Below are 24,623 nucleotides of genomic sequence, written 5' to 3' on the forward strand. Positions count from 1 at the left end.
AGAATTTTTGACTATATGTTGTGATTACAAGTTTGGGTAAAAGTGGTAGCAGTAGTAGACTCAATTTAAATAACTTGGGGCACTACTATAGGCATGTAACATTGCTTTAAGTTGGTAAAACCCCTCAATTTCTCATTCTATATGGAAGGTATTGATAATGCATACTTTGCCAGTTCTCTAGGATTGCAGGACAAATAGAGGTAAAATATGGGAAAAGCACTTTGAAAATAATATAACATCAAATAAATATTAGTGATGGTGATATGTACATGAGAGAAAAAATTGAAGCAAAATATATCATCTGTTGGATTAATATTGCCATATGAAATGGGAGAGACATTTGAGTACCTGTCATTCTCTCCTTTAAACCCCAGCAGACCTTCTGGTTAGGCACTATATTTCCTTACTCTTTTCACTCAAGGGAAATAAGGCCAAGAACAGTTATGCTGAAAGTCACACGCCAGTTACGGGTTGCAATGGGATTTTAACTGAAAGCTATCTACCCCAAGTCCCCTGCTGTTTCTCTGCCCCACTATAGTACACTGCTATATTAATCTGTGGGCACATTAATATTATCGTTTTAAAAGGTGGTCAGAAATTAAAAATGGCAGAATCATTTGATACTAATAAACATGAGCATATTTTGTTACAAACCCTAAAACTCTGAGGCTCAAGGAGATTATGAATTGAAAACATTACTTCCTATTGTTAGCATTTAAAGGCTTCAAAATCCCACCCCAAACAAACGGAAAAACCCCAGAGAAACCAAAGGGAGTGATGTAACTATATTGAGAGCGGAGATTCTAAGTAAGCAAATTTGTTACCCTGTAATAAGAATAGATGATTTTTAAAGGCTGTAAAGCAAAAATACCAATATTCCTGTGTGGGGGTAACCACCAGGAGTGGTTAAAAGTTAGTTACATTTGGACATTGGCACTAGGTTTTGGGGAGAGCTGAGTGTAGGGAATGTGACTGTATGGTTTTAATTTTTTTTTTTTTCCCCTTAAAGAAATGGGGTCTTGCCCTGTTAGTCAGGCTAGAGTACACTGCAGCCTCAAACTCCTGGACTCAAGGAATCCTCCAGCCTCAGCCTCCTAAGTAGCTAGCACCACAGGTGTTGGCTAATTTTTAAATTTTGTAAAGATGAAGTCTCGCTTTATTGCCCACGCTAGTCTTGAACTCCTGGGCCTCATGTAATCCTCCTGCCTTGGCCTCCCAAAACACTGAGATTACAGGCATGAGCCACTGTGCCTGGCCCAGGATTTTGTTTGTTTGTTTGTTTTGAGACAAGGTCTTACTTTTTCACCCTGTCTATAGAGTGCAGTGGCTTCATTATAACTTCACTGCAACCTCAAACTCACAGGCCTCGAGCAATCCTCTTGCTTCAGCCTCATGAGCAGTTGCGACTACCGTTGTGTGCCACCACGCCCAGCTAGTTTTTCTATTTTTTCTGGAGCCGGGTCTTGTGCTGAGGCTGGTCTCAAACTCTTGGCCTCAAGTGATCCTCCAGTCTCAGCCTCCCAAAGTGCTAGGATTATAGGTACGAGCCTCTGCACCCTGCCCAGTTTTAATTTTAAGCATGTATGTGTATTATGTAAAAAGATTTCATGAAATTCTGAGGTAAAGGTCACTGGACTATACTTATTTGTAAAAGATGGTTAGGACATAGTAGCAGTACAAAGTGACTTTATCATTTACTTCTGAACATATGAGAAATTATCACTGAATATGTCCTGACTTAAAGATTACATTTCGTACTAATTAAATTGCCTACTTGAGCTCCATGCTAGCATTTAGGATTTATTTCCCCTTACATCGGGTTATTACAGTATTTTTTGAAGATACAGAATGGTAAAATATAGAACATAGATTTAAGTAATTTTAAATAGTTATGGCTCTGATTTCAACTAACATACCAAGGAAAAAGCATTAAAACCCCACAGAATTAAAAGTTTTCATAGATGCCTTGAAAGTTAGTAACACTGGACATATGAAAGTATTTTTCAAAGTTTTAAAAAATTATTCTGACACCTCAGTTTCATCTGTAGAACATTATTTCTGTGGATTAATTGAAGACAGAATCTAAAATATTACTGAATATATTTTATAGATGTTATTGGTAATTTCTCATGGGGATAGGATGTGTGTATTTATCTTGGGTCAGTGAAATCTGGATTTCCAATTCTTTGGTGTCAAGTTGTTTTATGTCTCATTAAATTATTAATAGCTGTGTACGACCGAATGCGAGCAGATCAGAAGAAATTTGGTAAAGCATCATGGGCAGCAGCTGCTGAACGTATGGAAAAACTCCAGTATGCAGTTTCTAAGGAGACTTTGCAGATGATGAGAGCTAAAGAGATCTGCTTAGAACAGAGGAAACATGCACTGAAGGAAGAGGTAACAGAAACCATCAGAAAAATATATACAATCCAAGAAAATTCAAGATTTGCCATTTTTATCTTTGTATGAGACTGACATTTTTTTCATTCAGTACTTACCTTTTGCACTATTTCCATTATATGAGAACACTTATGATAGGGCCTGTGACTTGGGCTGCCACTAAGAGACACATGGCGTATTTCACAGAATCCCAGCGTGACAGTAGGCAGCACTGCACTGTTGAAACAAAAAGAGGCTAACATCAGAACTTCATAGTTGCTTTAAAGTTTTTTTTTTTTTTTTTTGGAGACAGAGTCTCGTTCTGTTGCCCGGGCTAGAGTGCTGTGGTGTCAGCCTAGCTCACAGCAACCTCAAACTCCTGGGCTCAAGCAATCCTTCTGCCTCAGCCTCCTGAGTAGCTGGGGACTACAGGCATGCGTCACCATGCCCGGCTAATTTTTTCTATATATATTTTTAGTTGTCCAGATAATTTCTTTCTATTTTCAGTAGAGACAGGGTCTTGCTCAGGCTGGTCTCGAACTCCTGACCTCGAGCGATCCTCCCGCCTCAGCCTCCCAGAGTGCTAGGATTACAGGCGTGAGCCTCCGCGCCCAGCCGCTTTAAAGCTTTTTATACTGTAAAAAGTTAAAGCTTTCTAGAAATTATTACAGAAGTTTTGCTGCCCAGAGAAGTTGAAGTCCACTGACATTTTGTTAGAATTGATTATATCATACACATACCATTACATTTTGGAACTTTCCATCTCTTCTGGAACAAAGACAGGTTAATAGAGGTCCAATTTTATTCTCTTTAAATTTTCTTAGAGATGTGGTCTTGCTTTGTTGCCCAGGCTGGTCTTGAACTCCTGGCCCTAAGCGCTCCTCCTGCTTCAGCCTCTTAAAGTGTTGGAATTACAGGTGTGAGCCACTGCACCCGGCCTGTATTAGTTCTTTTAAAAAGAGCAATTATACATCAAAGATTAGGTAAAAATAGAGTTATTTCATTCATCATTAGATTTGTTATATTTTGTAGCCCAAACTGGTTTTTAAAAACTACTTTACTGAGATGTAACGTACATACCATACAATTTACCCATTTAAATAGTACAATTCAATGGTTTTTAGTATATCAACACAGACGGCCATCACCAGTGTTTTTATCACCCTTAAAGTAAACCCATGCCCATTAGTAGTCACTGCCTGTTTCACACCCGAAACTCCACCTCACCTCCACCTACTATTCTAGGTAACCACTAATTTTTCTGTCTCTATGGTTTTGCTATACTGGACATGCGGTCATTTTGACTTTTCCCATTTAGCATGATGTTGTCTTTAAGTTTAATCCATGTTGTAGTATGCGTCAGTGCTTAATATTTCATTGCCAAAGTATATTTCATTATATGGTTATACCACAATTTTATCAATGTATCAGATGGAACATTTAGGTTATTTCTATTTTTGGAGGTATTATAAATAATGATGCTATGAACATTCATGTAGAAGTTTTTACATGGATATAGTGCTGTCATTTCTTTTGATACATACCTAGGAGTGGAATAACCTTCTGAGGAACTGCCAGACTATTCCACAACAGCTATACCATTTTACATTTCCATCTCCACATCTTTCTGTACATCTTTACGAATACTTCTCTCACTGCCTGTCTTTTTGATTATAGCCAGTGGGTGTAGAGTGGAATCTCACCGTGATTTTGATTTGCATTTCCCTGATGGCAATGATGTTGAGTATCTTTTCATGTGGCCATTATTGGCCACTTATGTAATTTGTTTGGAAAAATGTCTGTTCAGATCCTTAAGCCATGTTTTAACTGAGTCTTTCTTAAAATTATTATTTTTTCTTTTAAGAGATGGAGTTTCATTATTTTGCCCAGACTGGACTCCAGCCCTGAGCCTCCTGAGTAGCTGGGACTACAGACATGCGCCACCATGTTAGGGTGGAAAGCCTAGTGGGTGCTCAGCGTGGATGGAGAAAGATTTCTTATGCAGAAATTAAGACATAAAAGCTTTAAAAGAGGTTTATTTTATCTTCTCAGAAGGATAGAATAAGAGGGTGAAAGAGGAGAAAGAGGTGGGGGGAAGAGAGCAGGGAGATGGCGTGGCTTCCCCAAAAGAAGGCGGTGCCAGTAGTGAGGCCACGTTGCTTGCTCATTTTAAGGGGGACAAAGAGAGAAAAAAACAGTGGTGGCAGTTGATAAGAAAAGCAACAGCAGAATGTCAAAGTCTAAGAATTTGTTTCCTGCTTTTCCTTGGAGAAGGGATTATCACAGAAGATGTGACTCTGTCCTGGAGATAAGGTTGAGGCTGTAGCTCATTCTGCTGTTTACTCAGGAACTCTGTAAAAGCAAATTCTCAAAAAGAATTTTGAAAGAGGGATCTACATCTCTTTTCCATCCTTTCAGCTCTTTTCAGAAGTTGTGTAAAACAGAACTCTTACAGGGTGCCTGTTCCTGAGAAAACGCATAGGATTGATCTTTAGCTGTTACTGGGGAAGTTGTAGGATAAGGTATTTTCCTGACATTTGCAAGGCCGCCCCTTTCACACTGTGCCCAGCTTTTATCTTTTTATTGATTTGTATGTGTTCCTTACATATTTTAGAAACAAGTCTTATTGTTTGATATATGATTTGCAGATATTCACACCCATTGTGTGTAATCCATATTAGCTTTAAAACAATTGAATGTATATGTATGAAAGTCTACATTTCAGTCACTAGAGAAGAACAAAGTATCCTATCGGATTTTATTAATATAGCTATGTGTAAAATACATTGCTTTATAAAACCTTTTTTTTTGTGGCTTACATAATATACCAAGATGGTTCTCATGGCATTTTAAAACTGCTTCTGCTTATCTACTCTTGTTTAAAAAGTAGTATAAGAGGTATTTTTGTTAAAGGATTTTAAATCCCAATTTCATTTTCCCTTTACATTTTGTTAATATTAGAAGGTGAAATTTGGAATTTGGTTTACTGGAAATCAAGGATTTTAGCCCCCCATCTGATGTTCCCTGAGGCATTTCAACCGCAGTCTCCCTTTAAAAGTAGCTTGCTCCCTCATATTACTAGTTGTCTGTAATTGCCTTAAATTCTACAACTTTTAAACTTAAAATCTCAGCCTCTTATTGCCCTATGAAGTATAGTACCACCTTTTGTCTTCATCATACTGGCTAGCTTTGTTTTTTTAGCTTGGCTGACATTGAGTTGTTCTGACAATATAGGGTGCCTGGAAGAGCTGAGGAGGGTAAGATTTCTTATTGCAAGAGAGAGCTTAGCTCTTACTGGCGTTTCCATAGGGTGGTAGAGGAGGAGCTGGCTGAAACAGGCCCTGAGAGTCCAAGATGATTATTGGGTCAGGGGATGGGGTCATTTTCCCTGGGGCCATCCTGTTACTGTAATAGTTTGTTTTTAATATTCTGTATTCTGTTTCAATTCTTTAAAGGCTTTGTTAAAACTGCCAGTTAATAATTTTTACCAGGTTAATGCTTGTTTTATATAATATAGGTATTGTGCTTTGTATATGCATATCTGTGACGTTGCACAGCACCAATTTTATTAGTGTCTATTTAATGTGCCCACATTACACATAAGAAACAGAGCAAATGTGAATATTTAGCCCACCACAAATAAATGCTTTGCCAGTAAAGGCTTTGCAATACAGTACTACCCTGTGATTTAAATTATGGGGGAGACTTTAAGTCTTAGAAAAATGTTTTCTCCCCTCAGGTTATTTTAAAAACAAGAAGATTCTTCCCAACATGACAAAATACAAACACCCCTAAATTTAAAATGTTTTAATTAAAATCTAATTTAGAAATTATTCAAAATAGTTCAGAATATTTGCCATGAGTATAATGGTGGACTTGAAATAAATGTTCTAATTTAATGCTGAAATATTAAAAATGCCCTTCAAGCAAAATTATATTTGACTTAGATTTTTTTTTAAAACTACACTGTACTATTCCTTTTAATCTATATATCCATTTAAACTGTTCCTGATTTTTTTTTTTTTTTTTTCAATTTTTATTTTCTTTTGAGACAGAGTCTCACTTTGTTGCCTGGGCTAGAGTGAGTGCCGTGGCGTCAGCCTAGCTCACAGCAACCTCAAACTCCTGGGCTCAAGCGATCCTACTGCCTCAGCCTCCCGAGTAGCTGGGACTACAGGCATGCGCCACCATGCCCGGCTAATTTTTTCTATATATATGTTTTTAGTTGTCCAGCTAATTTCTTTCTATTTTTAGTAGAGACGGGGTCTCGCTCAGGCTGGTCTAGAACTCCTGACCTCGAGCGATCCACCCGCCTTGGCCTCCCAGAGTGCTAGGATTACAGGCGTGAGCCACTGCGCCCGATCTGATTATTGATTATATTTGTTCTTACCCTTTTTAGGTCATATATTTCTCCCCCTTTAGGAACCATGTATTTAGAGAAATGTGCATAGACACAGTCTTTCACACAATTTTAGTAGTGTCTAAAATTGTCTGTCTCTGAGCCTTTGATCCCAGATTGACTGCTGATGTTCAGACTTCCCTATCAAAAATGCTGAAAGTATCAATCCTTTTTTAGCCAAATATGTTTGAAAGAATCCTGGCTGAGTTTAATTAGTTGTAGCTACTTTATTTTACTCTTTCAATGGTATACTCTCCCCATCCAGATTCTAAAATAATAGCACAATCTGACTATGCAAGTAAATCTTTACTTTCAGATCTGTATTACTAATCTAGGTTACATCAGATGTAGTTTATTTATTTTTTCATTTAAACTGTTGGACAAGATTAAATACACATAATTATACAGGATTACTAGTAGGAGATATGCTAGAAGTGTTACTAAAATTGAAGTAAGATGATTTTCTGTATAGTTATTAATTGAAATAGAAGATAGTAAAATTAAGATCCCATCATGAAACAAATCATAGAAAACACAAGTGCATCTCGATTAAATGGTAGACTTCTATCTTCTGGTTAACTGGGAACTAACCAGAAAACCCTTTGTATTCCCGCTTTGAGGTTGAAAGGCTTTAAAATATATCAGAGTGCTTCTCACCCTCCCCCACCCCCACCCATGGTACAGGATTTTAACCCTTCCCCATCCATTTGTAATTCCTTGATCATTTCTGTGAACATAACAAACTGCTATAATATTGAACTAACTGTATATACCAGTCTTGAGGTTAGCTACTTAAATTTCATAATTTTGTCTTTCTCATAAAAGCATATATCTGAATTATGATCAGTTAAGGTTGCATTCTCCTATTTCAGTTTTATTTTAATGCATCTAGTATCTATGGGCATTGCTTGTGTACTATGGTATACAGTCATACATACGGATACACATATGGATATACATGTGGATATGTGCTTAGGATCCAGACAGTACTGTCCAGCAGGATGTCCTGCAACAATGAAAATGTTCTGTATTTGCACTCTCCAATAGGGTAGCTTCCAGCCATAAATGGCTAGTGAGCTTTTGAAATGAGGCTTATGCAACAGAGGAACAGCATTTCCAATTAAATTTAAATAACACCATATGACTAGCAGCTGACATAGCGAACAGAGCAACTCAGTAGATCCCAATTCTGCACACGTAACTCTTTATGAAGTCTTGAGTGAATTACTTACCCTCTTTATGAAATGTAAATAATATGTACCTCTACTGGTATTATGATTTCATGAGTTTATTTGTATATATAAAGAACTCAATAAATATTAGCTATTGCTGCATTCATTCTATGTTAGCTGTTGTACAAGTAGCACTGAAAGGAATACAAAGAAGAGAAAGATACAGTTCCCATGCTTGAGATGTTTACTTGCTTTAACCAACATTTCAGGGTTCACCAAGGGATGCTGTTGAAAAGATGATGTGGCATTTTGTATGGGCCTTGCCAGAAAGTTCTGACAAGGAACTTTGATGTGGTGTACACAGCCTGAGCAGAGGCAGAGAAGTTGAGGTGCTTGTCCAGGCAGGGACACTGGTTTATTTTCAATTTATTTGTCAATAAGCAGATTGTTCCTTATTGGCATACTCAATATTTTAAATTTTCTAAGTACAGGTAGTTACTAGGTCATGGACAACCCAACTTACAGCATTCCATGTTTACAAATGGGCTCCCAAGTTTCTCCATAAGGACAATTTACAATTAAGTAAAGTAATAATTTGGGAACTACGTTCTTCCATGAATGTAAACAAAACCCTCATGGCCTAAGAGGTTGATTGGCACAGCATCTTTATAGTGGTGACGAGCCTCATATGGTCACTTATGCATAGCATCACTTTTGTCTTTTTAATTCGATTTTGTGAGTCCGCATTTACCCTATGACCATGCCTCCAAAGTGAAACTCCACTGCAAGTCCAGGTGAGCCTGCAGTGAAGAGAAAGATAACTACAGTAGAAACTGAATTAGAAATTAGGCATTCGGAGAAAGGCCAGATGCCATCATTCATTGGGAAAGCGTTAGGCTTCAGACGCTCGACTATCAGAACAATTATAAAGGATAAAGTGAGAATAATGGAACATGGGAAAGGCAATGCTCCACTGAAAGCATCAATTAATACTAAGCAGTGTAGTGGATTAATTATGGAAATGGAAAGGTTATTAATTTGATTAATCAAAATAAGCATAACATCCTATTAGCATTGCATTGATACATTAGGTGAGTGTGTTAACCTTAATATGTTTTTGAAATTTCTCCCACCTGAACTTCTTTTTTATTCTTATTTCAGCATATTGTGGGGGTACAAAAGTTTAGGGTTATGTATATTGCCCTTGCCCCCCCACCCCCCGAGTCAGAGCTTCAAACGTGTCCATCCCCTAGACAGTACGCATGGCACTCATTATGTATGTATACACCCATCCCCTCCCCCACCCACATCTGCCCCGCACCCTATCAGTGTTATTCCTAAATGTGCTCTTAAGTGATGATCAGTGAAACCATTTTGATGGTGAGTACATGTGATGCTTATTTTTCCATTCTTGGGATACTTCGCTTAGTAGAATGAGTTCCAACTCTTTCCAGGAAAATGCAAGAGGTGCATTGTTTCCAGGAAAATGCAAGAGGTGCTATAAGAAACCATTGTTTCTTATAGCAGTGGTACTCCATGGTATTTGTTTTTATGTTCTGTTTGTTTGAATTAAAAGAAAAGTGTACAATAGTTTCTATACTATTACTACAGTACAGGAGTATTATTATTGAAGTATTGCACTGTATTATTATTACCACATATGAGCCATTATAGTATTGTTATTATTACCATACATGCACTGTTATTCAGGGATCTGAGTTACATACAAATGTGACACAAAGATGTTCTTAGGAACGAATCTCATTCGTAACCAAGGATCACCTATGCTGAAAGCTAGGCTCCACTCTGAAGGCTTTAATTTATGTTACTTAAATTGTTTTTGCCATCTAAATTATATTTTAGCAGCAGTTACAAAAAAGGAAATAGAAAAGTTTTAAATGTTTTAGGCCCTGTCCTTAGTGCTTCATGTGTATTTTATCATTAAATTCTCAAACATAACCTTTATGCTACAAGCCCTTAAGCCATTATCTTGAAATCTCTGAGGCCAGGGATATCAGAATTCCACGTTTTTAAATTTTAGAAAGTTAATATAGAGCATATAACTTCAGACAAGTGTTGTCCCATGTAATGAAACATAGTTACATTAAATGGAATAACTAAGGACTAACAATGGTTTCACAAAATTTTAGATCATATTTTCCTACAAGTGGATTGAGAGATTAGGGTTGACGGTAAAGAGATTATGGAAAGCTTCAGTTTTCCAAGATTTCTGAAGTGTGGAATCCCAGATAATTCTGTCAATTTGTATTATCTTTATTTGTTCAGCTTAGTAGGGAAACCTGTATTTATAATCAAGTTTGTCTGGTTCTAAGTCTTATGTTCTTTCTTTACACCTTTTCCATGTAACAGGGCTAGTCTTGATTGATAACTTGTCCTTACTGTTATCTGTCTTATGCTGTGTGTTGTTTTTATGACTTCTTTTTGAACCCTCACTTCATTTCTTGTTTACTGCATTCTCTATAATTCAAATACATTCTCTATGACTCAAACAATGGTATGTGCTAGGTGAGTATTTGTTGAAGGAATGAGTCAACCCACAGCTCTGTTTTTTCAGTAGCTCCTCTAATGTCAGTGGGAATTTTCTAGCACAGTGGGAAAAGGCAGAACAGGTGCATCGTTAGTTTGTATATGTTGCTTTCTATCTGGTCTCATGATATAATAGAGTCAGTCAAAATAGCTGTACACGAAAACTACCATATCATTATTACACACATTGAGAATGATTGTGGAGTCAGCAGTGTATATTGTACTGCGGTCAATGTGTGGACATGAATTGGTACTTGATTTCCTTGCCAGATTTACTGTAAAAATACTTTGTTACCTTTTCCTTATTTTTTGGATGGCACTCTCTAATTTTATCTAGTAGAAAGAGCACTCTTGTAGGAATTGAGAGAACTCCAGCTTTGCTAGTCACATTGGGAAGTTACAGTTTGGTTCGGGGCCTTGATGTCTTGGTGTTTAAAGTATGTTTGTTTGACCTGGTGCGGTGGCTCACACCTGTAATCCTAGCATTCCAGGAGACTGAGGTGGGAGGATTGCTTGAGCGCAGGAGTTTGAGGTTGCAGTGAGCTACGATGATGCTACTGTACTCTACCCACAGAGACAGAGTGAGACTCTCGCTCCTCCACCCCCCACCAAAATGTGTTTGTTCAAGGGAGTGAAAGTAGAGATGAGTAAAATTTGAAGGTAGCCAAGACTTTCTTTTGAATACTTAATCTCCCTTTTGGGCTTCCTTGTTGCCTAGGGAAATAGTGTCCCCAGGTATAACACAGGTACCCCCATTGTGGCACCTATCTTCTCTGCACTCCTTAATTATCTGAAATTAGTTCTTGTTCTACCCTGGATTTCCTTTCCCTTACTTTTGTGGCTGTCAGCTGAAGACAGGAAAAATCAGTCTGGACATTCCAGATGTTATACAGGGGGGAGATTTAGAGCATGCGCCCGCCTGTCATACATGTTCATGCCATACGCTAAGTATTTTCTTCCATGTTGATGTTTAGATAAACCTTAGAGTACCATCTTGCCATCCCAGATTTCTCTAACTCATGTCATCACTTTCTCTTTAGCTTACCCCATAAAAGCCTTGTGTACTCTGATCCTACAAAAACTTCTTCCCAAAGCCCACTGCTGCCCTTTTGTTTGCTCTTTCAGGGGCTGTGATTTAACAGACTCCTTGTCTGCTCGTCTGCCTCTGATGAGGTTTTGTTCTTTGGAACCCAGCCCTTGGCAAATAAATCCATCTCTGGAGCCTTGCTCTAGGTAGTGCTCACTGAACCAGAAAATTGGGGGTGAGGTCACTGCTTGTAAGAGAATACCCACTTCCTTTCTCGGTTTGATACTTGATATTGACTGTATCCTGGTAGCACTATGCTTCTCAAGTGTTTTTAAGGTACATTGGCCCCAGGCAGTGGTCAGAGCACTGCCCTACTTGCAGTTGAGGCAGCTGACAGTACTGGACAAGATAGACAAACCTAGAGAGTACTAGGGGAAGAACTTAGCATAGCATAGTGAACATAGTAGATAAGTGATCACTTAGCTAGAGAGAACCAGAGTAGTAAAAGTGGAACTAACAGCCTAGACCTGAACAATGTCACTGGAAAATGATCTTAAATTAAGGTTTTTAGACATATTTACACTAAGGTTAACTGAGTCTCCACTTGAGAATAAAGACTTTAACATTAGGTATTTTATCTGTTTGTATGCTGTGGTTACAGAGTGTGTGGGTATAGGTAATAAGAAGATACAAACTGGGGCTGTGGTCTCCAGAGCTGGACAAGAGCCCCAAGAATGTATGAAAAAAGATGTTTATAATTTAAAGTGAGCCTGGGAGTCTTAGTGTAGAAATTATTCCTAGGTTCTTATTTAATGACCCAGGACAAAAACAGCAGGATTTCATGTTGTCAGCATTCCCCTCTCCAGCTGCTATAAAAAACCCACGTTGAGGTGGTTATATATATTATTACTCATAAAATATTTCCTAATGCAGCAGGATCACTAACTGGCTTACAACTTAGTTTAGTTTTAAGTATTCATTTAATTTATAGAATTTATTATGTATTACTGTATTAACAGTATCACTTGTTAATTTTAAATTTATACCACTGCACATTTAGACAGAGCCTAACCATTGCTTTTCAGTTCAAAATTCATGTTACGGGGATTTTAAATTATGTATTAAGGAAAAAAAATATTCTAGTCATTGGGTGGTAAGACTGTGTGGATATCTAGACTTTAAAGCTAAAGCTGGAATCTTGTTTAAAGTCTAACATGTTCTAACATGTCTTCACCAATTTCACCACACAGATCAGTTAGCAGCAATAACAATTCACTATTTTTGCCACTGTAAGCTGTCTAGGACTGCCAGTCAAGTATTTCTCTGGAATTCTGGGGTCCCAGGTGATGTCTCACATGAGGTCACAAATAATACTCGGATTTTCCTTTTTGTTCCTCCCCCTTTAGTGTTCACTCCTTGGGAAGCTACTTGAGGCCAAGGCCTCCCCACCATTGCTGCTAGGGCTCCCAGGGCACACTGATGTGCATGCCAGGGCTCTCCTGGAGCTTCTAAGCATGAACCTTTAACCTGCCAAAGCCCTGGTGCTGTGTTCCTGGAAGAAATATTCTTGAGGAATGCTTACTCATTTTCACTAGCAAATTGTACTTCACTTCTCACAGACTCCTGAGAAGCCATTCTTTCAGCTTCTTGCAGCTGCCTTTCTCCAGAGAGCCAAATGGGAAGCCATGGAAATAGTAGGGTTAGGAACCAATATCTGAAGCATACTTTCCCCCTAGTGGTTTCCTTAAGATTCCCAGCAAAAAAATTTTTCCTCTCTTGAGGGCCAAAAACCAACCAATTAGACAAACCTCATGTAAGACCATTCACGACTTTGTGAGCCATGCTCAGAAATTTCTGAATCCTACTTTAGGTTCAATCTAGAACCCTAACTGCAATTACTTAAAGATAATCGTGACCATTACCTGTAGATTGCAAGGATTTCCATCTTAAAGCAATTCTGTTCTGCTCACATACACTCACCTCACTCTTCAGTCAAAAAAAAAACGTGGAAGCTACCAGATTGTGACCATGGAACAAACAAAGCCCCAGATGTGTGGGTATCTGAGAATGGCCCAATCGGTTTCATATAACTCATGAAAAGAGTAACTGCATATCGTACCATCCACTTTTGAGAGTAAAAGGAGACACTATTAACTTTTTTTTAAAAAAAGAAAAGAGGTCTTGTTCTGTCATCCAGGCTGGAATGCAGTGATGTGATCATAGCTCACTGTACCCTCGAACTCCTGGGCTCAAGTGACCCTCCTGCCTCAGTTTACCAAAGTGCTGGCATTACAGATGTGAGCCACTGTACCTGGCCATCATTTATGTCAGGACAAGAAATATGAATGAGCTATAAAATAAATGTTAGAAACCTTATTTTTATCATGTTGGCCTCCTTACTTCCACAACCATATGACTTGATTACTGCGATTTTTATATGTTTTAAAAGTCTAGATTTCTTGACTATAAGTTTCTTTGAGAGCAGTTCCTTCATGGATTTATCCTGTCTGATTAATATTATTTTCTAGGCATAACTTGATTTTTTTCTTGTCCCCCACCGACAAGAAATATTTTTATTTTCAATGCAGATGCAGAGTTTGCAGGGTGGTACAGAAGCTATAGCCCGATTGGATCAGTTAGAAGCTGATTACTATGATCTGCAACTTCAGTTGTATGAAGTACAGTTTGAAATCTTGAAGTGTGAAGAGCTACTATTGACAGCACAACTAGAAAGCATCAAAAGACTTATATCGGGTATGATGTGGGTTTTAAGCATGTAATTCCACAAAAGAGTGAATATATAGGGAAAATGCTCGTGGATAGCCGCTGTGTTTCTTAAGATGTTAAAAAGATTGGGGGGGAGATGGGGTGATGTTTAGTGCTTACTGCATGACAGACACTGCTAAACACTTGCCCATGCTCTTAACCACTGCCCCTTGTTGCTGTTCTGTGACAGAAAAGAGAGATGAAGTGGTGTACTATGACACTTACGAAAGTATGGAGGCAATGCTGGAGAAGGAAGAGATGGCAGCGTCTGTGTACTTACAGAGAGAGGAGCTGCAGAGACTTCAGCAGAAAGCACGCCAGCTGGAAGCAAGGCGCGGACGGGTTTCAGCTAAAAAAGCATACCTCAGAAATAAAAAGGTATTTAAGTCTTATTTTTATTTATTACTTATTCTTTTTTTTCATTACTTACTTTTTGATCTGTGTCCACTAATTCTAATCTGTTTTCTATCAGTAGAACTCGCGTATATTTTAAAACTAAAAGTTAACCTCTTGTCAGAGCTTAGTCCATTTTATTAAACACACATAGTTCTCTTGTGAATTGCTCTTTTAAACATATTGGAACAGCGGGTGGTGATGTGCTCTTTACCCTCAGAAATGCTAAAGGCAACTCTGCTAAAAGCCGTGACTACAGAATCCCATATTAATGCAATTCCTGGCTCCTGTCTTATTTAAGGAGAAAGCTAATGCTGTACAAGTCTTCTGACCTCAGTCTTGAAGGAATTTTATAGATTGTTATTTATTTGTTTTTAATTTTGAGTACATTTCAAAATGTTTGAAACACCACAAAAATATTTTTTAAAAAAATTAGCAAGGCTTAGTGGCATACGTCTATAGTCTCAGCTATTCGGGAGGCTGAGGCAAGAGAATTGCTTGAGCCCAGGAGTTGGAGGCTGCAGTGAGCTATGATCACAAGCTTATGACTTGCCTGGTACTGATTTGCGTTAGGCTCAGATATTCAGGCAGAAGTGCTCTCTGAGAACCCACCGTCTTGCTGTTCACCACATTCCAGGGCTTCTACTTCCCCATTCCACAGAAAATCAAAGGCCTTTGTTTTTGAAATAGATAACTCTTGTACATCAAAGAAATTCAGGCAGGCATCACTCCACAGTAAGTCAGAACCCAGGACCTTTCAATCACTTTACCCACCTACAGAACAGTTACCTTGGCATCCAGAGCCATGGCTTTCACATAATTCTGTGCCTTTCCTATTTCCACAAGACAATGGTAATTGAAACTCACTATTTTTTCAAGCCTGGGCCTGATGGCTGTGAGTGTGATATTTCAGCCTGTGCCAACCAGGTAAACATTGCAGTGATTCCAGCAGGTCCTAGCACTGTCTATAGAAAAAAAGTTTGAGGGGAGAATGAAATGTAAGTAGACTAAGAACAGACTACTTAGGTGTATTAGAAACATTATTTTATATATGACTTTTAGGTGTATAATACAGTACCTTAGAAACTAGTTGGAGTTTTGTGAACCTGAAAGTTTTTGAAAGCATTTTTTGAAAATGTAATACAGTTCGACTCAGTCAGAAGTCTGATTCATTTTAATTCAACCATGTGCTAGGCAAATTGTAAGGCTTGGGAAACAAAGATGAGCAAGGCACAGTCCCTGTTCTTTCAGCCTTATAGAAAAGGCAAACCAGGTGAACAGTTGAATGTTCTGCCAGTAGTGACAGGGGAAGAGAGGGTATAAGGAAAGGCTTAGAAGACATGACACTGGACTGGGTGTTAACACCCGAATAGAAATTTGCCAGGTTGATGGTGTTGGGGATAATTCTAAGCAGAACAAAAGAGTGCTTAGCCAAAGACACTGAAGCAGGAAATAGCTTCAGGGCACTATACACGGTAAGACATGCTGCGGGACTGGGTTATGGAAAGTTTTATATACGCCACTAACAAGCCTGGGCTTTGTTCTGAAGATATTGCAAATTATTGAAAAATGTTAAGCAAAGGGGTAGTAGGAACAGATTTAAATTTTAGAAAGATGAGGCAACATGAAAAATAGGTTAGAGAGAAAAGAGACTCAGAGGTTCTGTTCGGAAGGTTGTCACATTATTCTCCACCTCAATAAGTTGGTATGTTAAGACTGTGAACTAAGTTAGTGGCCATGTAGATTGTAAGGAATATACAAATCTGAGAAGTATACAGATCTGACACTTTGCAGAAGTAGAAAGTCAATAGAAGTTAGTGATAAGTGCTGAAAGAGAGAGGCGGTGCTATTCTCTAGTAGCCTTCCCTGTTCTAGATTAGGCATCGAGGTGGGTGATGATGCCACCAACCAAGATGGAAAACCCTGAAGAAGAGCACGTGTGGGTGAGAGATGATGAGCTCAGTTTTAGACTTGCATGTAAGATGCCTTGGGGTATCCAGGTAGAGTTGACTACGAGACAGTTAGGCATATAGGTATGGTCATACAAGAGTGGGTGAGATGGTCCTAGAAGAACGTACTGAGTAGGTGATTCTTAGGAGTGGTAGGGGTGGAGGTTTGGGGCTCATAGGAAAGAACAAGGGGAAGGTGGTGGAACAGGGTAGATACATAATTTGCGTGGGGAAAAAACCCTTCATTATACTTAAATATTAATTCAGTGAGCAAAGCTCAGCAAAACATTCTTGGCTAGGGCATAAGAAGGCATTGTACAGGGCATAGGTTGAGCTGCTCTGATGTGGTGTGAGGGAAAGAACGGTGCCAAACATTTGAGTATGTGCAGAAGAAAGGGATCTAAGAGAAAGAAAGAGTTGTTGAAGTTAGAAGAAGCAGGAGAGCTTGAAGTCACAGAAGTGAAGAAGATTCTTCTAGAGTGGTCAGCAGTGTCAGGTACTCCAGAGAGGTCAAGTGAGAAGGAAATTAGGGGACTCCATGACATTTAGTATTTGAGACTCTTGGGGGCCTTATGTTGAGAATTTTGTGGAGAGAGTTGGGGGCAAGAGCTAGATCACAGCAATCTCGGAGTGCAGCAGAGGTCTAGATTAGAGGCCAAAGGAATTGCAGAGGAAGCTGGCTACACACAGGTCAGTGGTGAAGAAGGAGTGACCTTGGTGACCAGGGCATACACAACTCTGCACTCTTAGTGGTGTCAAGAGCCTGACTCAGGCCAAAGTCTTCCGGCTCTTCTCTTAACTCTTCCCTTGTCGGCATGTATTAGCTCATATCAATTCAATCAATATCCTTCAATCTTCATTTTTATCTTAATCTAAATCTGAGGGAAGTCACCTCTGGAGAATCTACCCATTTACACTTGTGTCCCCATCCCCCAAGCCACCAACTGAAGTGACATAACTTCAGAGGGAAGAAGGAGGTGACATAAGATGAGTAAAAAGATGGGAGATGAGAAACAGCAAGTCCTAAAAAGAAACTGAGATGAGCAAATATGCAAGAAAAAGGATGAAAATAAGGCCCGGAAAATAAGGCTCACGCCTATAATCCTAACTCTCTGAGAAGCTGAGGCGGGCGGATCATTTGAGCTCAGGAGTTCGAGACCAGCCTGAGCAAGAGTGAGATCCCCGTCTCTACTAAAAAATAGAAATTATTAGCTGGACAACTAAAAAAATATATATATGTATATATATATACACACACACATACATACATATATATACACACACACACACGTATATGTGTGTGTGTGTGTGTATATATATATATATATAAATAAATTAGCCGGGCATGGTGGCACATGGCTGTAGCCCCAGCTACTCGGGAGGCTGAGGCAGGAGGATCGCTTGAGCCCAGGAGTTTGAGGTTGCTGTGAGCTAGGCTGACTCCACGGCACTCTAGCCTGGTGACGCCATGGCACTCTAGCCTTGGCAACAGAGCGAGACTCTGTCTCAAAAAAAAATAAAAATAAAAACAAGCCTCCCTATATAACATCATTCAGTCTTCCCTTGTTTACATATCGACATTGCCAAGGTTACTGTCTCCTTGGTTTCTGTTACCACAGTAGGATTGCATACCCAGGGTTAGTTCTGATTAAAAGCAAATCATGTCCTACCCCACCACTTAAAAGAGTAGAGATAGGTGGTCTCTGTCTATCCTGTCAGGACCTAAAGTCAGTGCTTTGTGATTAAATGCTTCGAGAAAAGTAATGGAAATAACATCATTCTTTATGTATTTTTTTATATCTTCTTTAATTCTCCTAGTAGCCAAATACAGTAAACCTTGCCTGAAATCTAGAAAGCTTAGAAAATCGGAAGCATTTGCATACTTAATTTGGTGGCAGAACCAGGCCTGAACTGACAAGAAATTATTTATTAATCTTGATCTTACTTTATTCATAACATTTCACTGGAAAAATATTATTATTACTTTGGGGTATAGGTTCATATCCTACTCAAGTTATTAGGTTATCCAACGTACCCCACACCATTCCCGAAAATATGAAAAAAGTTTGAATTTCACGACACACTTTACTTCTGTTCTGGATAAGGGATTGTGGAACTGTATCCTCATTTTATAATGAAGTTTACCAAGGCTTCTCGTAGTGAAATAAATCACCCAAGGAAAAGCAGTCTGTATGAGGCAGGGGTACAGATTCCATACTAGGTCTGTGTGTGACCCAGGAGCCAGAGTCAGTATATCACTATACTATCACGACACCAAGTAATGCTGCCTTTGTTTTCCCAACTACATGGGACAGATTCTTGTTGGGCAATAGAGTGAACCAGAGTGGGTGAAGAACGTGATGTGTACCTTTTCCCTAAAATACAGTTTAAGGACTTTAAAGGTTATTGTGTGACTTTCTCTGATAGAGTGAAATGCTGTAGCTGGAGTGTGTTGGAGACTAATGTCAACCTTTTTATCTATAGAACCTTTTTATCTCAAGTACCAAAGGATAGTTAAATTAGGAAGGACACAGGTTAAATGAAGATTTAGCTTGGTGCTGCTAAATATTTTTCAGTAAGATTATAGTGCATTACTTTATAAAGAAGCATGTCTTTTCTAATTGTTATAAAACTCTCCTGTTTTATATTGTGACTAGAAAAGACATTTACAGTTTGAAAATAATTTTTTGTAATATTGACACCCTAGTCTTTAAGGTCTCTTTTAGCTCTGATGTCTATGACCAGAAGATTCAGATCTCATGATAATGTTTAAACCAGTCTCCATAAAATCATGTCTTTAACTCACCAGAGAGAGCTTAAAAATATAGATTTTAAAACAAGAGTTGTATTAGTCTTTTTTCCTTGCCCAGACGTGTTTAAAGAGTATAATGAAACTTAGAATCTTCTGGCCACAGACTTCAAAGACATCTTTCAGATTACATAAGGACACCTTTACTCTGCTTTGCATCATCCCTATCCTTCCAGAAAAGGAGAAATCAGGAGGTGACTAGCACATTGACCACCACACTAGAAAATTTTTTTTTTCTGTGAGCCACGGTATTTTATTACAGAAATAGAACAAAAACTTCTAAAACAATAATGCTCCTTTCTAAATTAATGAAAAATTGGTTATTTTTTATTGTTTTCTCTGTGTGAGCAATATGCAACTTGAAAAGTAGTTCATGTGGGTCCCGAGGTAAAGAGACGTGTGAGTTTCATATGCTTCACCAGGCCCCCGGCTCAAAACTATAGTGTGAGTTAAATAGAACTCACATGGCAGTTAATGTGCTAGAGAAGTTAATGATTTAATAGTATTTTGTGAGATCCTGATTTTATTTGGCTTATACAGCTTCAGTAGTCCAGGTAAAACACAAGGAGGAGTTTACATGATACCTTGCTGTGTAGGTGGTGTATATTAAGATAAAAACTTATCAAATAAACCTTGGTGTGGTGTTCAGAATCTTTCACATTCCACTTGTATTAAAACACATTTTATGTATTTATAGGAAATTTGTATTGCAAAACACAATGAAAAATTCCAACAGCGTACTCGGAGTGAAGATGAATATAGAACTCATCACACAGTACAACTAGTAAGTTTGGACTCTTGGAGACTTGGAACAAAACTTAATTTTTTACATGTCTTGAAGTGGATAATATCTATAGGGAACAATAATCTTATAATTAGATGTTAGTATTAGTTCACTTTATTTAACGAGCACTTTTTAGGCAAAATTGAGTGGAGAGTACAGAGAGTCCCTATACTCTCAACTCACACATAGCCTCCCCCACCATCAATATCTCATATACCCCATCCCCACACTTGCATAGCCACCCCCCCCCACCTCCCACCCCCCACCCACCACTGTCAGCATCCCCCGCTAGAGTGGTACATTTGTTACAGTCAGTGAGATAACACTGGCGCATCATCACCACCTAGAATCTGTTGTTTACATTAGGGTTCTTTCTTGATGTTATGTGTTCTGTTTATTTTGACAAATATACAAAAACATGATTCTGCTATTATACTGTCATACAGAATAATTTTACTGCCCTAAGTATCCCTTTATTCCATTGTTCATCCCTCCTTCTCCCCAAACCCTTGGTCTTTGTATAGTCTCCATGCTTTTGCCTTATCTAAAATGTATAATTGAATTAGCCGGGCATGGTGGCTCATGCCTGTAGTCCCAGCTACTAGGGAGGCTGAGGCAGTAGGATCGCTTAAGCCCAGGAGTCTGAGGTTGCTGTGAGCTAGGCTGATGCCACGGCACTCACTCTAGCCCGGGCAACAAAGTGACACTCTGTCTCAAAAAAAAAAAAAATAAAAATAAAATGTATAATTGGAATCATATGGTACATAGCCTATTCAGTTGGCTTCTTTAACTTACTGTCATGGGTTTAAGGTTCCACCATATCTTCCTGGCTTCATAGCTCATTTCAATTTAGGAGCGAGTAATATTCCATTGTGTGCATGTCACGCTATTTGTTTATCCAGGTACCTATTAAAGGACGTCTTGGTTGCTTCTGAGCTTTGGCAGTTGTGAATAAAGTGCTATATAAACATCTATGCAGGGCTTTTTGTGCACATAAATTTCAGCTCATTTGGGTACATACCAAGGACATGATTGCTGGATAATATGGTGAGAGCATATTTAGTTTTGTGAGAAAATGCCTATGTCTTCCAAAGCTATACCATTTGGCGTAGCTGCCTGTAATGAATGAGAGGTCAGGTGGTTCCACATTCTCTCCAGCATTTGCTCTTGTCAAGGTTTTGAATTTTAGCCATTCTGATAGGTGTATAGTGGTATCTCATTGTTGCTTTAATTTTCATATTCCTGATGACAGATGATGTAGTACATCCTTTTATATGATTGTTTGCCACTTGTATATTTTCTTTGGTGAAGATGTTGGTCAAAGTCCAATTTATCAGTTTGTCTTTCATGACTTATACCTTTGGTATTTAAAAAGTTATTGCCCAACCCAAAGTCATGTAGATTTTCTTTTTTTTCTTCTTTACCCAGCATGCATCTGGAAAAGATTCTTTGCTATGTTATCTTTTAGGAGTTTTGTGGTTTTACATTTAATATTTAGGTCTATGGTCCATTTTGGGTTATTTTTTATGAAGGGTATAAGGTCTGTGTCAGACCTTTAATTTTTTTTTTTTTTGCCTGTGGATATCCTGTTGTTCCAGCACCTTTTGTTTAAAAGATGACCCTTTCTCCGTTGAATTGCCTTTGCTCCTTTGTCAAAGATGAGTCTATCTTTTTTGGTTTATTTTGGGGTGTTCTATTTTCTTTCGTTGATCTAGGTCTTTTTTGCCTCTTGTTTGTAGTTATAAAAAATTTGCTGGGATTTTGATTGAGGTAGCATTGAATTTATAGGTCAAGTTGGGAAAAACCTAACATCTTAACAGTATTGAGCCTTCCTGTCTACAAATAAGGAATATATTTCAATTTATTTAATTCTTGGGTTTCTTTCATCAGAGTTTTATAATTTTCCTCATGTAGATTTTGTACATATTTTGTTAGATTTATATTTAAGTATTCTTCTTTTGGGTGGGGTGCTAATGTAGATAGTATTATGTTTTTAAGTTGAAACTCCAGTTATTCATTGCTAGTATATTAGAAAACAATTGGTTTTTGTATATCAACTTTGGTATAATCACATTCCAGGATTTTTTAATGTGATTTTTTAATTTTTTTTTAGATTTTTTGCATCTGTCATCTGCAAACAGAGACACTTTTATTTCTTCCTTCCCAATCTGTATCCCTGTCATCTCCTTTTCTTATTGCATTAGCTAGGACTTCCAAAATGATGTTGAAAAGGAGTGGTAAGAGGGGACAGCTTTGCCTTGTTCCTGATCTTAGCAGGAATAAGTTTCTCACTATTAAGTATGATATCTGTAGGTTTTTTGGTAGATGCTCTTTATCAAATAGAGGAAGTTCCATATCTCTGCTTTACTGAAAGTGTTAGTTTACTGTATATAAAATTACATTAGAAAACTTTCCATACTGCAAGTATTACTGTGCTTATCACACCTACAGAATATTATACTGATAGTAGTCTTCTCAGACACATGCCCTAAACTAATCAACACCGATGATTTATATTTAATTAAATATCAACAATGCCAACATGGCCAGGTATAGTGGCTCACACCTATAATACCAGCACTCTGGGAGGCTGAGGCAGGAGGATTGCTTGAGGCCAGGAGTTCTAGACCACACTGAGCAAGAGTGTGAGACCCTGTCTCTACCAAAAATAAATTAAATGGCCATGGTAGTGTGCCTGTTGGCCCAGCTTGTTGGGAGGCTGAAGCGGGAGGATCACTTGAGCCCAGGAGTTTGAGGTTGCATTAAATCATGATGATGCCACTGCACTGTAGCCTGGGCGACAGAGTGAGACTCTGTCGCAAAAAAGGAAAAAAAAAAAAAAAAAGGCCCAACATGACCATATCTTTGTATTTGCTTATTAAAAATTTTCTTTTTTTAGTGTCACCCTAAAGGTTAAAGGGCCAAAATCTGTCTACATTACCCCTTAAGTTCATTTTGGCATATTTTTAGCTAAAGTTACCCCTTACTCTTGATTTTAAACAAATAAAATTAGCCAAACTACCCATAAACTATAAGATTACCTTTTTCCTAGAAGCTGGAAATGGCAGATTAATTAATGTACTTTATTTTTCATTACTATTTCTGTAGGTCAGAAACTGCCTTACAAGATTAGTAAAGGGGCCAGCATGAGTGAGGTGAATAAGCTTGTACCGTACTATTACCATCTATGCCTGCATTATCAGCTTGGTTAGTAAGATTCCACACTTTTATAATGAAGATTCTGACTCTTGACCAAGCGCTAATGCTTTGGCGGAGGAAGTAACTAATTAAATTTTAGAACCAGTATCAGACCCCTTTTAACATGCTTTTGGGGGCAAAGAGGGATAAAAATGAGGGAATCTCAAAAATAAACATCACGTGCCTTAGAATTTTGCTTAATATCAGCCTGGATCAGAATTATCTAATTATCAGAGAATGAATTCATTAACTAAATAGTCACCTTTAACATACAAAGCTAAAGTAAAATGAAAGTTGGCTTAGATCAAAAGAGATTATTGTATTTCAAATCTAGTTTTAAACCACCTTTATTAGAATCTCAAGTGGTGGATTGTTTAAAAATAGAATCCTTAGAGGCCGGGTACAGTGGCTCATGCCTATAATCCCAGTACTTTGGGAGGTTGAGGCAGGAAGATCTCTCGAAGTCAGGAGTTCAAGGCTGCAATGAGCTATGATTAGGCCACTGCACTCTAGCCTGGGTGACAGAGACTTTGTCTCTAATTAAAGAAAAGAAAAAGTGATCCCTAGGTGTTAACCTTACTGTTTCAACAATTTTCCCTGGAAATCCTTGCAAATTAAATATGTAAGACTAAGGCCAAGGAGGCTGAGACAGGAGGATCCCTTGAGCTCAGGAGTTTGAGGTTACAGTGAGCAATGATTGTACCACTGTACTCCAGCCTGGGCAACAGAGTGAGATTCTATCTTTAAAAAATTTATTTTTTATTTTTTTATTTTTTTTTGAGACAGAGTCTTGCTTCGTTGCCCGGACTAGAGTCCCATGGTGTCAGCCTAGCTCACAGCAACCTCAAGCTCCTGGGCTCAAGGGATCCTCCTGCCTCAACCTCCTGGGTAGCTGGGACTACAGGAGCATACCACCATGCCTAGCTAATTTTTCTATATTTAGTAGAGATAGGGTCTCGCTCTTGCTCAGGCTGGTCTTGAACTCCTGACCTCAAGTAATCCTCCCACCTTGGCCTCCCAGAGTGCTAGGATTATAGGCGTGAGCCACTCCACCTGGCCTCCATTTCTAAAATTAATAAATAAGTAAAACCAAAGTTTATTTTAATGTTTGATAGTGAGCTCCAAAAACAGGAAGATTACTCACTTATTAATATTACTTTTTTATTGTTATTAGCCTGGAGACAAATTATACAGGAGGAG

At 38.3% G+C, this 24,623-nt stretch overlaps 1 protein-coding gene across 2 annotated transcripts in view; it reads left to right on the forward strand.

Annotated features, from left to right (window-relative positions):
* JMY (junction mediating and regulatory protein, p53 cofactor) overlaps window positions 1-24,623 on the forward strand; it is an 81,255-nt gene that overhangs the window by 42,164 nt on the left and 14,468 nt on the right. The window contains exons 4-7 of one of the 2 annotated variants that reach the window (XM_045566186.1): window positions 2,228-2,397; window positions 14,113-14,278; window positions 14,481-14,668; window positions 20,139-20,225. In XM_045566186.1, coding sequence (XP_045422142.1) covers window positions 2,228-2,397; window positions 14,113-14,278; window positions 14,481-14,668; window positions 20,139-20,225 — 611 coding nt within the window. The remainder of the gene's footprint in view (window positions 1-2,227; window positions 2,398-14,112; window positions 14,279-14,480; window positions 14,669-20,138; window positions 20,226-24,623) is intronic. The other variant, XM_045566188.1, reaches the window with a different exon arrangement.

This window comes from Lemur catta, chromosome 12 (genome assembly GCF_020740605.2).
Source record: "Lemur catta isolate mLemCat1 chromosome 12, mLemCat1.pri, whole genome shotgun sequence".
Classification (NCBI taxonomy): domain Eukaryota; kingdom Metazoa; phylum Chordata; class Mammalia; order Primates; family Lemuridae; genus Lemur; species Lemur catta.